Below are 14,571 nucleotides of genomic sequence, written 5' to 3'. Positions count from 1 at the left end.
TTTTTAGGATCCATCATGTTTCATGACAGTCCACCAAACCATCAATGACATGCACACAGAAAAAAGCAAACCAAACATTACTTCATGTCAACTCTTTAATTCATTACTCCAAATTGTTCTGTCTTTTTGTGCTTTTCTGCCTTTTAGGCTACCCTTAGCACATTATTAATATTAAGAAATACACTGCAGTTTGTAGCTAATTGGCTAAAAACTGCCACTTGCCTTATACATGACATTAATTTTATATTAATTCGCAATGTATACTTACTATAGCACATTATAAAATTATAAAGACTGCTCACTCCAATCATGGAAGTAAGAATGTCTCTTATTTCCATGCTCCAATCTTAACTTTTAAACTTTTTTGAATGTGTTGGTTGTTAGTCCGATACTCCGTGAAGCTATGAATTCTATAGTCTGCATTGTGTGTTTTCTCTTCAATCATTTTGTTGAATGCCATAATAATTATTTAATAATCAACATGATCAAATAAGAAGAGGTGGATTCACTTAAGTCATTTTATTTATAATTGATAGACTAATACAATAATTCATTTGTTTACCTACCTATTTTTAATACATGTCAAATGGGGGTATATTGTTCAATAGGCCTACATGTATAAATTATGCCCATATCATAGATAGGCCCTGAAATTGCATCGAATTTTTCCGTTGAAAAAACAAAACTGATGTTTAAGAAATCAATTATTTCATTAATGACATTTTGAGTCATTTTTATCCATAAAGCGATACAGGATATAGGATATTGTTACTTTGACTTTTACGTCCATAAAGGTTTTAATCATAGACCCTGGAAATAGGGTCTATGTTTTAATCATGTAATATCAATACACTCGCATCTCATGCTGTGCTGGTCTCCAGGAGGTCTGCAAATGTATGAATGCCTGATTATAACCATAGATTTTATTCGTTAATATGCTGTGGAAACAATTATAGGCCTGGCATATAACTTTTAATGTCATATTTTCTTCAAACCATAACTTTTGAAATTCTCACTCGTTTTCATTCGTTGAAACGGCCAAACATACTCTCGTTTTCTTACAAATCGAATATATTTTCACCGTAAAAAGTTCCATAAAAGTAATTCAAACCAATGCTAGTACCCAGTAATCTCTTTAGTAAACAAAGACGATCTCCGAATTAGATAGCCAGCTCTTATCTGGACATGTTGACATAAATTAATTGACTCAGTGAGGTTGACAAATAAATCCGGTGTGTGAATAGTTGATTCGGTGACCGACTATCAGTAGGCGCGGTAAATTAATCTCTTTACGCCCTAGTGGTACCTTGCGCCCAATGTTACGTAAAAACTGGCAATCATGCTTGACAAACAAAGAAATGAAAATAATCTGTTGCAACTTTCGGATTTGCATAAAAGTAATTCTAGTTCTACAACAACATGTTTTATTATTTCTTTTAATACAAACACATTGCTGCCTAAAATGACTTTATAGCACTGATTAGATATCAAAATGAAGTAATAATTACAAATTTTCATGAACACTCTCGCCTCTGTAATTTCCGAGTATATAGACAGCACGAATATTTTCTGCAACGCTGTGACCAATATGTATGTCAAAACCCAGCGCAAAGGGCGAGAAATGCTCCGCATTTCTCGCCCAAAAAACCTTTTCGCAGGTAAATACTATCAAATAGTCTCGCATACATTATTGCGATATAATCTAGTTCAGTCTAGCATAGTCGGTTGATTACATAGGAAAAAGATTGCCATATTAACAAAACACTGTAAACGGGATAATTTTTGCGCATGACATTTTTGCTCTTTGCCAATTTTGAACTACTAAATTTGCTAGTTCTTAAATTTGCAAATTGTATACATTTGTGCATTAAAACACATCCATAAAAGAATTAACATATTTGCGGGTTTTTATTTTCCTGGTAGTTGAGCATGAAAAGTGCAAAAATTAGTGCTCAATAAAAATTTCCACTTTAAAAACAGTTAATATTATTTTACACTAACAAAAGGTACTTTCCACATGTATAATGCATACTGCCTGAAGAATTTGTCACATTTTGATACCGGCACTCAAAATGCAGCAGATTTTATCAGGAATGTTGAAATATTGACAGAAAAAGCAAGTAGGAGAAGCCCCTTGTACATATAGGAGTTCGCACTTTCTTCAAGTCAATTCGAAGAATTTACAGTATAATCATGGCAAACAGATGCATAATTGCATATGTATACAATCTCCATTTTTGGTGAAAATGAGATTTTGGTACAAACATTTTCAGGAAACAATGGGCTTTCCAATAAAGAAAAACAGACCAGTGAAATTTGTATAACCTTATGCAAAGTCCCAAAGTCCTATGTGGCCAGAATTCTTTTAAAATGTTGTTTTTTTTAATTGCCAACATTGTAGAGAAAAGGCAGTATTGCAGACTTGCAGTGCTGTCACTGTGCCCTCCATACACATGTACATTGTAGCAGGCACTTTATTGGGATTCCCTAATATTAGAAGCACAAAATATACATGGAATTTTCTAACCTACAATTGTTGAAGTGCTCTTTCATTGCAATTTTGCATGAAATTGGATTCTAAATTCAATTCAGGGAACCTATCAAGGCATCAAGTTGCAAAGTGCAGTCATTATGGCTGCATTATTTAAACAGCTATACAGGTATTTTAAACTGCAATATAAGTGAAACACCGAGCAACCGTTAGGGGTGGTGCAATAATTATGTGTACCCCTGGGGGGTGAATTCTCAAAATGGTCTGCCAAAAACGCTTTCCCCCCTTTGGCCATGCCAAAAATCTTTGCCCCCCCCTTCGACGTGCCAAAAACCTTTGCCCCCCCTTTTGACGTGTGAAAAATCTTTGCCCCCCCCTTACACATGCAAGATTTTGGGGAACCCAATTTAAAACCTTAAATTGTCTTATCGTATAATGCGAGCGCAGTGAGCAGGAAATTTTGCATATTTGAATGTGTTCCTAACGTTTTCCTATGCCTTTTTAGGGCGTAATGTAGAAGCGGTACCCAAAATATCTGTGCCAAAATTGCTTGCCCCCCCCCTTCGACCTGCCAAAAATCGCTTGACCCCCCTTTGACCTGCCAAAAATGCTTGCCCCCCCCTTCTGGCCTGCCAAAAATCTTTGCCCCCCTATAATTCACCCCGGGTACACATAATTATTGCACCACCCCATAATACACCATTGTGTTTCTATTGGCAAAAATACCAATTGTCATTATATGATCTACCTCTATAAATTAAATAAGATGGTTAATGGTTGCTGGGTGGCCACTATGCATCACTCCCAAACCGATCTATTTCTAATATATTGAGTATGTTAACCGGTAACACTCTAAACTAAACCACATTACCCGGCAACCTTTCCCCAGTAGAAACATGCTGTTATGTGTGTGAGTCTACACCCGGATACACCAGACAAACACCTGTAGCATTTTTGTATTGGGAGTATAAAAAGCCGGAAAGAGCCCAGTAAAAAAACTATCCTCCGGTATATTTACCCACTAATACCAACTAATGTTTCTCCGATATTTCTCTCAAATTTATCCTTCAGAAAGCAGGATAATGCCGGAGAAAAAGCCGGTTAACACTAAATAGAAACTGACAATATTCCTTGTCAGTGCGCCTTCCGGTGAATACACAAGGCATGGGTATATACCCGCAGATAACCTTTCTCCAGTAATTATACAAATAAGGTATGCAGTGCTGAACATTTCCCTGGTATTTTATCATATATAGTAGAAAACACTTTCAACAGCTATTTTCCAGTTTGCTTCTCATCCGGAATAATACCGTACTGTAAGCAATAGCAAAACGCTGATATGGTCACTCTCATCGTTTTCAAACATCCTCTAGATGAAGTGACAGACTAGCTTGTTTACCTAGCTAAAAGGCTTTCCTTTCACTTCCCTGGACTTAGTCTAGTCAACCATACCATGATACATGTACAGCTGATAATCTCAGTACAGCAATAAAATAAAATGAAATCCCATTTTGAAATCGCTGAATAAATGAATGAAGATCTTTGAAATCACTGAGCTATCACCAGGGTATTATTATTGACAAAATGTAAACAAATCAACGCCAGCCATATTTACATGGTTAAACCACCTTTTGCAAGTTTTTACCGTTACCTGGGAACAGAGCCAGAAACTTGATGATGGCAAATTTAATTCTACAAAAAAGGTGCACATTGTACTTGTAAATGTACATGTATGTATTCTTGTACTTTGTACATGTAGCTGCACTCGTGGATCTACAGGGTGTCCCTGAAACTAGTACTGTACCAGCGAAAATTTGAGCATTTTAATGCATGAACCCATATCAGAATAAAACTTTGATGTTGAGAAATATCTTTTTTGACAATCTGTTCTTGAATTATAACAAGTTGTATGCATATTTAACATTTAATTCCATTCCAATACAAGTCCATTTATATTGAACAATACCTGCCTCATGCTCAGTGATTGGTAGCCAGATACAGATTGATTTTTTAATCTGTGGAACGGATTTAAAATGAGGTAATTTTGTAAACTTTTTAAATTTCCAAAATAAAATGGTCAAATTGCCATTCATGTAATAATGAAAGCTGTTATATTGTGCAATTGCATAAAACATTAGCTATGTTTGATTCTGGTATTAGAATAACATTTTTGATGCAAAATGACAATTTTCAGACCCCCCCTGTCCGAAAAAGTTTTTTGGCCGGCACCTTCTCATTTTTTGGACAATTTCAGTTAAAAAGGTGTCAAAATGCTCAGGAGATCATCCTGCATCAAATAAGCTTGAGCCCTAAGGAATCTGACACATCATGGTTGTATAACCTGGCAGTACACTGTACTAATTAGAGTGTAGGTTTGCACGACTAAGTCACCAATAATCGTAGTCGCGACTATTTGTGATAGTCACAACTTTTCTCTACAGTCGACTAATGATGACTTCTATTGTGTTCTCAAGATACATTGAGTAAGACAACAGTAAACTGATGCATTTAAACTTAAAGTTTGGTAAATTGGTCATTCGAAATCCATACAAATGTTGCTGAAATTGTTTTTATATATGCAAGTTTCCGTGTATACCTGTTGTATTTGCCCTGTCTCATGATTGTCGGTTGTCGCCACACATGCCAGCAAATCCAAGATCCACGCATGGCCAATCAGGCATTTGTAAAAGGAGGTTTCTTCATTTCTGTTTCAATACCTTAAATGTCTTTGTATTGCTTGCACATGTTGATTAGTGTATTTTGGTACATGTATGTAAAAATGTCCTTGACTTTTGCTGAAATTTGACCTTCAAATAGTCATCAATAAATGACAATAATAAACTAGTCACGACTTTGCGCTGCTGACTAGTTAACTACCAGTACTATCCAAATGATGCAACACTATTATATTCCCAAAAATGAATTTCAGCAGGTATTGTTCAGTGCGTAACTGCAGATCTACACATATACAAATTACTACCAAATACCATTGTCCAAGTGATGTTCATAATTGCAGATAAAGTCGGATCACACCAAGAGATCGATGATGTCTAGAAACAAAACTAGTTTCGTTAGGGAAGGGGTTGATAATGTCACTGATGATATTTTGACTCGCTTCCGGGTTTTGTTATGGACGGGGAGGGAGGAGGTGAGCTATGATACGAAACTGGTTTCATTTAAAGGACATCATTGTTCTATTAGTTTTAATGCTTAGGTAACGTTCACAAACACTTGTAAGGGGGGGGCCTGATGCAAAAAGGGGGGGACCTGAAAATTTTTGACCCTCCTATGGGGGGGGGGCCTGAAAAAAATGACCACAATTTTTTCTGGGAAAATTGAGTTTATATGCTTTTCCATGGGGTTGACCGATAATTTTCATGTCAAAAAGGGGGACCCTGAAATTTTCGAGGTCTGTAAGGGGGGGGGGGGCTCCGAAAAATTTTCACGATAAAATTTTTTTGCATCAGGCCCCCCCCTTACAAGTGTTTGTGAACGGTCCCTTATTGCCATATCTTGTCTTTACTTACCAATACAAGCATGTACTCGTACAGACAGGTCAGTCCTTATGATCACAGAATGTTTGCGTGACCTATGAAAACAACAAGAACATACAAAATATGAAAATGATGAGTTAAAGACAAATATTGTAAATAGGCCTGTTACCGATTGTCGTATGTGTATCATCGATATGACCCTAAATTCGACATGTCAAAATAAATTGTCTTTTTTCAACACTTTACTACACACTTTACGACGCATATCAAAAAGAAAGAAGAAAAAGAAATTTCCATGCTATTTTCCATGCTATTTTGTCCGAATGGGCTTACCGTACGATCACGTTTTCATCGGTAAGTCGAAAACTACCTCCGAAGTTGACCTGAACCTGGAAGTAGAACGAACCAGGAAGTATGTTTACACCGGAAGTCGGCAATTGTAGCTCACATCGGCATGATGTTAAGCTTATCTCCCGACTTTTTTCAGCATTTTTAAATCTCATTACGAGATTCGACTCGTGTTGATTGTCGTATTTTTTCTCCCAATAAATTGTTGAATTAGAAATCATGTGCCAATAACAGGCCTAATTGTAAAGGACATTCTGGTTTTAGATGCACATAAATATCTTTATGTCTACTAATCAAAATATATTCTTCTAAAATACATTTTTTAAATGAATTCTCCGCCCATATATGATCATGAATTTCATTAAGGGTAGGATATTTATTTGTATAATATGCAATGACCTACACGACTATTATAAGATGCTTTGTTTAACCTCACAATTCAAAGTCACATTGAATACAAACAAATAAATACAATGCAAGGTTGAATACTTGCGTTATCTCTTTCTCACTGTATCAAGTTCAGCCTATCAATTTCTTATGTAAATATGTGAGCTGGACTGTTTCACAATTTGAGACTTGGCAATCAATTATTGTTGAGCTAAACTGGTCACTCAAGTGTTAAACTCAAAACAGTATGGGCTCTTTATAGCTCTGATACCTCTATAAGACTATATTACCTAAGATAACCACTCGCACTATTTGAGCGGGTATTTGAGGGGCGTCAGAGTTTGCGACCAGCGCTATTTCTTGATGTCATTGTAAAAATGTACCTTATTTAAATTTAAAATGAGATTCTGAGGGATAAATCCCCTAGAGTACGACAAAGACTCAGAAGTGATCCATGCTCTCTAATAAGCTTATACAGTTTTCTTAAAGCATTCCAAAGTCTGAAATTTTTGGAAAAATGTATTTTCCAGATATTGAGGCGAGAGGGAACGAGAACCAAAGAATAAATTTTATATGGCCTAAATAGCACAACTGACTGAACTCAGGTGTATGATCAATTCACCTCAAGTCATAAGGCGCTTCCTTTCATAAAGGTATAAATGTCCCCACAATTAAAAATAACACATTATTATATCCCTACCACTAGTAAAGTCCCACAACAGCTGAAGTGAGTATCCCATCATGCATTGCTGTGTATCTGCTTGCTCCATAGCAAATAAGTAAAGGGCTGCTTAGATATTGAGAGCTATGGTATGGATAGTTTCACGATATACTTTAGGGGTCATACCGGTCATATTTTTTCAAACAAAGGTCTTTAGAAGCACCCCTAATTTAGCCGAGTAGGCCTAATTGAAAGTTGAAGTAAGAGAGTGTGTGTACATTTTCTATGGCATGTGTAGTACTTTGGTACCCCAAAGCATAATGGGATACTGCCTTCAGCTGCGGTGACTAGTATTTTACTTTATTTTAAACTCAAAGTCATTGACCCCTACGGCCCACCTGCTATATATCCTGTACTTCAAATCTAAAAACAAAAGTAGGGCATATTTGAAACTGTTTGTGTTATGTCAAACCCCTAATTTGAATACTAAACTTGCTTTCTTGGGTTTCCTTTCTTCAAATTTTTGGAAATCACTTGCCCACAGGGGCTGGCCTGCCATGATAGTGCCAACTGTGAATAGGTGTAAGTAGGCAGTCTTCTCAGCTTGCAGCTACATACGTACATGCGTACATAGCAGCTACATAGCAACAGGCGATGCATTGCATGGTTTCATTCCGATTCCTTAAGTACCGTAACAATAATTATATAAGCACCATATATTTCACCAAAAATAAATTTTCATCATAATAAAAATTGCATTTAAACATATTCCCATAAGGCCGAATACATCACATAACAGGGCTCAAAATAGTCTGGGATTAAGGACAATTTGCCCTCGAAAATTAAAATGAAAAATTCTTTCTTAAAATAGAAAAATAGAAAGTAGCCACTGAAAGACAACTATTTGAAGCTTGTGGCTCAAACTATATGGAGAATATCAGTATTTAGTCCCAAAAGTAACTCCCAAAAGTTAAATTTTGTGGGTTTTTATTTCAAAACTAGCCCCTCCCCCCAAAAAAAAAAAGGATTTTAGCCATTTTGAGGCCTGTCAGTCCTACATCATCTGTCTATTCTCTTGGACAGAATTTTCATCTGACTAACCACCTGGTCATACAGAATCAACCAGGCAATCAACCTCTATTTCCAGACTGTAAACCTAGATACAAACTATATAATGCCTCAAGCTCAAATTGAATATATGTTACATGATAAAGGTCTGCTCCCGTCATTGTCTATATTATGCCGAATCGGACAATAGAAACAATATTGAAAGCAACCAGCCCAGTGCAGGCTTAGTCTATCAATTGTAGCTTATGCCTGTACCATGTAAAACGAACAGGTTTCACTGCCTGGGTTTCACTGAAAGTTAAACTAGACTAATTGATTAGTGTTGAGGTTAATTATCAAGTGAATTCAATCGCAGGAATTTTAATCACATCCATGGATATGAAACACACCTTTATAATAACGTATAAGAACTGTCATCCCTCTTGAGGTGTGGTACCTATTCTTGTGATCAAGTCAATAATTAATAAGTAATTTGTACAAGGAACTGCTAATTATTATAATTTATAATGTAATCAATTTCCTCAATTAAGTATTCACCATAATTAAAGTATAAAGTGCTATCATGTACATAACCGCTACTTGTACTTTATTTGTCTTATGGAATTTGCAGGAGAGCACTAAATAGCTCTTCTTGAGTCTTCAAAGAGAGCTGTTTGAGCATTTACAACAGAATGTAATTGTAAGGAGAGAATGATCAACTAAGGAGAGCTAAAAATCACTCTCCTATATCAGATTTAAGGATAGCAGTAGAGAGTGATTGCTCTCACTCTACTCAAAAGGCTGTCCCTAAGAATTACTGTAATTAAAGCGTGATATTGGGAGTTGAATTGATCAGGTGCAAGCAAATTCAAGTTATTTATAAGGAAACGGTGGTCTCGAAACTCACACCCACACACATGGTCATACATGTGCAGGTGTTGCCTGCTAAAAATGAGACAAAGCATTGCAATGTATCACTAGGATCCACAACATGCTCACCCATCAGGGTATAGTTCTTTAACCCCAATACATTTGTACATTCATTGAATGACCTTTGAAAATTTAGGGACAAAAACCCATACTCTGCAACTTGGGGTCAAATTTTACACTATGTTTGTTTAATTGAGGTTTTAAGAACTATGCCATTGAGATGATGCCATTGTGGACCATAGTGAGTGTGATCTGTGATTGATATAACATAGCACTATTCCAGGGATTTAATAGGTCGTCCGGTCAAGTGTGACTTGGAGGGCAACCCCTTTTTCACCCCTACCCTTCAAATTCACCACCCCCTTTCATTATTTCACTGACCTTGTCTAATGGGGCTCTACTTGCTTTTACACAGGTGAAGTGAACCACTACAAATGCCGTTGTATTTGACATCCCTGGGGTCTGTTTTCACAGCTTTTCATTTTGACTGAACTTTCTCATCTAAAAAGCTAACTTTTTAGTAACAAAAGCATGGTGAGTCAACAAGTTGTGCCATCTTAATCCTGGACACAAGCAGTCCTATAATCAATCACAAAGGATGGACCTAAACTCAACCTTAATATGACACAAAAGAGCAGTCAGGTATACCGTATACTGTACAGGTGAATTGGCCAGAGGCAATCAACCTGTCACAATGCATTGAACTTGGGTTTCACTGTTCACTGTTTTTGAAGATCAATGCACAAAGTGTGGCACATTATCTATTCAACTTATGAACTTGGAGATTTTTAAAATATCAATAAAAAGTACATAAACAGGATCTAATCCAACCAGCAGTGGTAGCAACAGGTGAAATCTGCAGGGAGGGGTTGTGCTGAGGGGTAATGGGGGAAAAGACAAGTTTAGAGGAAATGTCCCCCCTGGCACAAATACAATGTAGGCCAAAGGAGGTAATTTTGAATTTAGATTCATTCATTGTAAGAGATTTATTTTCATCGTCAACTTGCCATTTGCCAAGTGTGCTGTAAAAGAAGAAATTTTTGTGCAATTTATTTTTTGCGCTTTGCCAATTTTGAACTGTTTCCCTTGTTTTGAAATTCCCAATTCTAAGTTTCCTTACATTGACCTATACACAAAAGGAATATATTTGCGGTAGCAGCTTAGAACACAAAAAGCGTGGAAATAAATGTAGCCCGACAATTTTCACTTTTACAGTATATATCATGTCATTCATGTGCTATTCCTGAAATTCTTAAATCATAAGAATACTTGGTTGCAAATATTGTGTTCACCTTATGAAACCATAGTAAAGATATTGTATTATTTTTTACTCAAATTTCACAAGTGCCAACTATGGCTAGGTTGGATCAGATCGCGATACATAAATGTAGAACTTTTTAAAACCCCATGAGAACTACCTGCCGATTGGACAAAAAGAAGTTTTCATTATCAATTGGCCCAATCAGCAACATTATTAGAATAATTTCACCACACAAAAAATTGGGGTGAATTATTTGCAAAGCTCCATTCTGATTGATGATTAAAGTGAAAATATCATGTAATTGTCCAATCAGAGACTATGTTAGATCGACAGGTAGTGCCCGGGGGTAGTGCTCAGGAGGTTAAAATTGTGCTTACTCTCTATTGAATCCCACAAAGTCTTCTTTCTGCTCATCAATTGATGATTCTAAATCCAAGTAAGTTCCTGTATGAGAAAGTTGTAATCCACAGTCTTCCAGCTGCAAAACCAAAACCAAGAAAACACAAAAATTAGTACTATTACAGATCACAGAAACCTGTTATTGTATTTGTTTCATTCAAATGCCCATGCCCCTACATACATAAGTGTCCACCCTCAGTGACTTTTCATATTGCAAGAAACACTAACAAAACATGTACTAATTCCATTAAGCTTTTTAAATATCTTTGGAGTAAAGTTCCAAGGCAGAGCTGCAATAATGCTATCAATTTATATGGTGATGGTGATTCCATTCATAATGGATTTAATTTTTTGGTCAAAATACAAATTTCATAGCGATTTTGACCTCCACGCTGTGCTTCGTCATGTTGTTTGACTTTGACGCCATGATTGCCCTATCGGAAAGTATGGATGGCATACAGTGTAGGTTTTATGCTAGTACAAAATGGAAAATGATATAAGTGCCCCTATGACTTACTTTAAGGACATTCACAGATTTTGAATTTTAAAATGTTTCCACAAATTTTATTTTATGGTGACCCTACAATGTAAAGTACACACTGAGGAAATAGCAAAAGCATAAAAATATTAAACATTTGTAGGAATAGGGTCATAAATGGGTATTTTTCATAATGAAAAATTATCAAAAAGGAAGAAAAAATTATAGCAGTTTTGATAAATATGAAGCACATTCAATTGTTTGCAACTACAAGTGTCCATACAGACATTTATTACACCATTTTCTATCTTTCAGCAGCGTTAAGTGGGTAATACACCCCTGGTCAATTTTGTGCCTATTTTTGCATTTTTCTCAAAAATTATAGCGCATTGGTGACAAGTAAGATATGTATATTATTGGGGCAAGGACTACAACTACTGCACTGAAAATTCATCAATTCAAGGCTAGTAGTTGTTGATTTATTGATCAAATATTGGTTTTCCCTCATTTTTGACTGTAACTCCACATCTGTTGTCTGTGCTGAAATAAAATTTCCAGTGCAGTAGTTGTAGTCCTTGCCCCTATAATATACATTGTACATATCTTACTTGTCACCAATGTACTGTCATTTTTGAGAAAAATGCAAAAATAAGCACAAAATTGGGCAGGGGTGTAGTACCCCCTTAACACAACTTGAATACTCATGAACAAAAATGCACTTTTCTTTTAATTTTCTGACTTCAGAATGTGCCTTTACTTTACTATGTAACCACGGTTTGATTTGATATGCTAGCTGAGCCTGACGTGATTGCTTTCACCTGTATGGTAGACAGTGTTTATGGTGTTCAAGCTCGGACTTGCATCTGGTGGCCAACATGATGAGTAAAAAAAGAAATTTCAAGATTTTTCACAAACCTAATTCATCTCCCTGAAGCTACACTAATTGAATAGAACTTTGTAATTCCTGTAGTCAATGTGCAGGTTTGAGTAAGAGAATACACACTTGTGCATTGGTATGTTTAATTGTCAGAATAATCATTTTGTTGAATAAAATACTGATCAATTTAAGAATATGCCGTTTCTACTCAGCCGTACTATTGAATTTCACTAATTTTACTTCTTTTATAATTTAATTGGTTAAGAATAAGGTAACAATTTATTTCATATTTAACTATTAGGGTACGTGTTTACGCTGATTTCTTCTTGTACCCTATACTAGTCGTATACTGAGGAGAATGTGCCTTTACTATGTATACAACCACGGTTTGATTTGATATGCTAGCTGAGCCTGACGTGATTGCTTTCACCTGTATGGTAGACAGTGTTTATGGTGTTCAAGCTCGGACTTGCATCTGGTGGCCAACATGATGGGTAAAAAAAAGAAATTTCAAGATTTTTCACAAACCTAATTCATCTCCCTGAAGCTACACTAATTGAATAGAACTTTGTAATTCCTGGAGTGGCGTACGTGAAGGACAAAATACGTCTCCAAGCAAAACGTTTTTGAAGGATATGCTACTAGTAACTGAGTCGATACTCGTCCATTGTTATCTCTCAGTGGCCCGATTCCATTTGAAATTGAAGTTTAAGGTTCAAACTATTACACTGTGTCTTTAATAGTAAATAGAAAATAACTATTATAGGATAATAGCTAGCTCTAAAGCTGTACGCCACTATGTGAAACGGAAAGTTTGACAAATCACTCTACGCCAATAAGTGTTGCGACCGACGAATTGAATAGAACTTTGTAATTCCTGTAGTCAATGTGCAGGTTTGGGTAAGAGAATACAAACTTGCGCATTGGTATGTTTAATTGTCAAAATAATCATTTTGTTGAATAAAATATATACATACTGATCAATTTAAGAATATACGAGGGGGTATCCAAAAGTTTTTGACATCACCCAGAAGCGAAGGAGCTATATCGCTGAAATTTTGTCAGTGTAAGTACTGGTCCTTCTGTACATTATGGTCCAAAAATGGTCTCATAAGTATGTTTACTTTTTTTACAGGTGGCGCTAGATGGGCAGTAGGCGCATAACCTGTAAAATGGTGAAAATTGAGGCACGCAGCGTGATTAAGTTCCTGCATTTGAAGGGTTAGGCCTACAATGCTCAGAAAATCTATGATGAAATGAAAGCTATCTACGGTGATGATTGCCCATCATATGGCACTGTTGATTTTTGAAAAAGGAATTTCCAAACTGGCCACATGTCACAGTGATGGGGCCACAGTGAAGAAATTCAAGAAAGTGGAGGATCTTATCATGAAAAGGTTATGTGCCTATTGCCCATAACGCCACCTGTAAAGAAAGTAAACATACTTATGAGAATATTTTTGTCAGTGTAATTACTAGTCCTTATGTACATTATGGTCCAAAAATGGTCTCATAAGTATGTTTAGTTTCTTTACAGGTGGCGCTAGATGTAGGCGCATAACCTTTTCATGATAAGATCCTCCACTTTCTTGAATTTCTTCACTGTGGCCGCATCATCCGAAAGTGATGGACGTCCACTTCTTGGCTCATCTGTGAGTGACATGTGGCCAGTTTGGAAATTCCTTTTTCAAAAATCAACAGTGCCATATGATGGGCAATCATCACCATAGATAGCTTTCATTTCATCATAGATTTTCTGAGCATTGTAGGCCTAACCCTTCAAATGCAGGAACTTAATCACGCTGCGTGCCTCAATTTTCACCATTTTACAGGTTATGCGCCTACTGCCCATCTAGCGCCACCTGTAAAAAAAAGTAAACATACTTATGAGACCATTTTTGGACCATAATGTACAGAAGGACCAGTAATTGCACTGGCAAAATTTCATCGATATAGCTCCTTCGCTTCTTGGTGATGTCAAAAACTTTTGGATACCCCCTCGTATCGTTCCTCCTCAGCCGTACTATTGAATTTCACTAATTTTACTTCGTTTGTAATTTAATTAGTTAAGAATAAGGTAACAATTTATTTCATATTTAACTTAGGGTACCCTATACTAGTCGTATAATGAGGAGAAACCCTTCCCCGCCTCAAAACTGACCAATATGTGCATGTTCCTTAAATATGCCTATTTTAAT

The 14,571-nt window shown here is 36.3% G+C and overlaps 1 protein-coding gene across 6 annotated transcripts in view; it reads right to left on the bottom strand.

Annotated features, from left to right (window-relative positions):
- LOC140172814 (uncharacterized) overlaps nucleotides 1-14,571 on the bottom strand; it is a 244,802-nt gene that overhangs the window by 180,595 nt on the left and 49,636 nt on the right. For all 6 annotated transcript variants that reach the window (XM_072195943.1, XM_072195946.1, XM_072195947.1 and 3 more), the window contains exons 2-3: nucleotides 10,997-11,097; nucleotides 6,019-6,080 (exon numbers count right to left, since the gene is read on the bottom strand). In XM_072195943.1, the coding sequence (XP_072052044.1) occupies nucleotides 6,019-6,080; nucleotides 10,997-11,097 (163 nt within the window). The remainder of the gene's footprint in view (nucleotides 1-6,018; nucleotides 6,081-10,996; nucleotides 11,098-14,571) is intronic.

The sequence above is a fragment of the Amphiura filiformis genome, chromosome 16, assembly GCF_039555335.1.
Source record: "Amphiura filiformis chromosome 16, Afil_fr2py, whole genome shotgun sequence".
NCBI lineage: Eukaryota > Metazoa > Echinodermata > Ophiuroidea > Amphilepidida > Amphiuridae > Amphiura > Amphiura filiformis.
The sequence above is the reverse complement of the archived record's forward strand: the minus strand, read 5'-3'. Positions and strand labels throughout refer to the sequence as shown.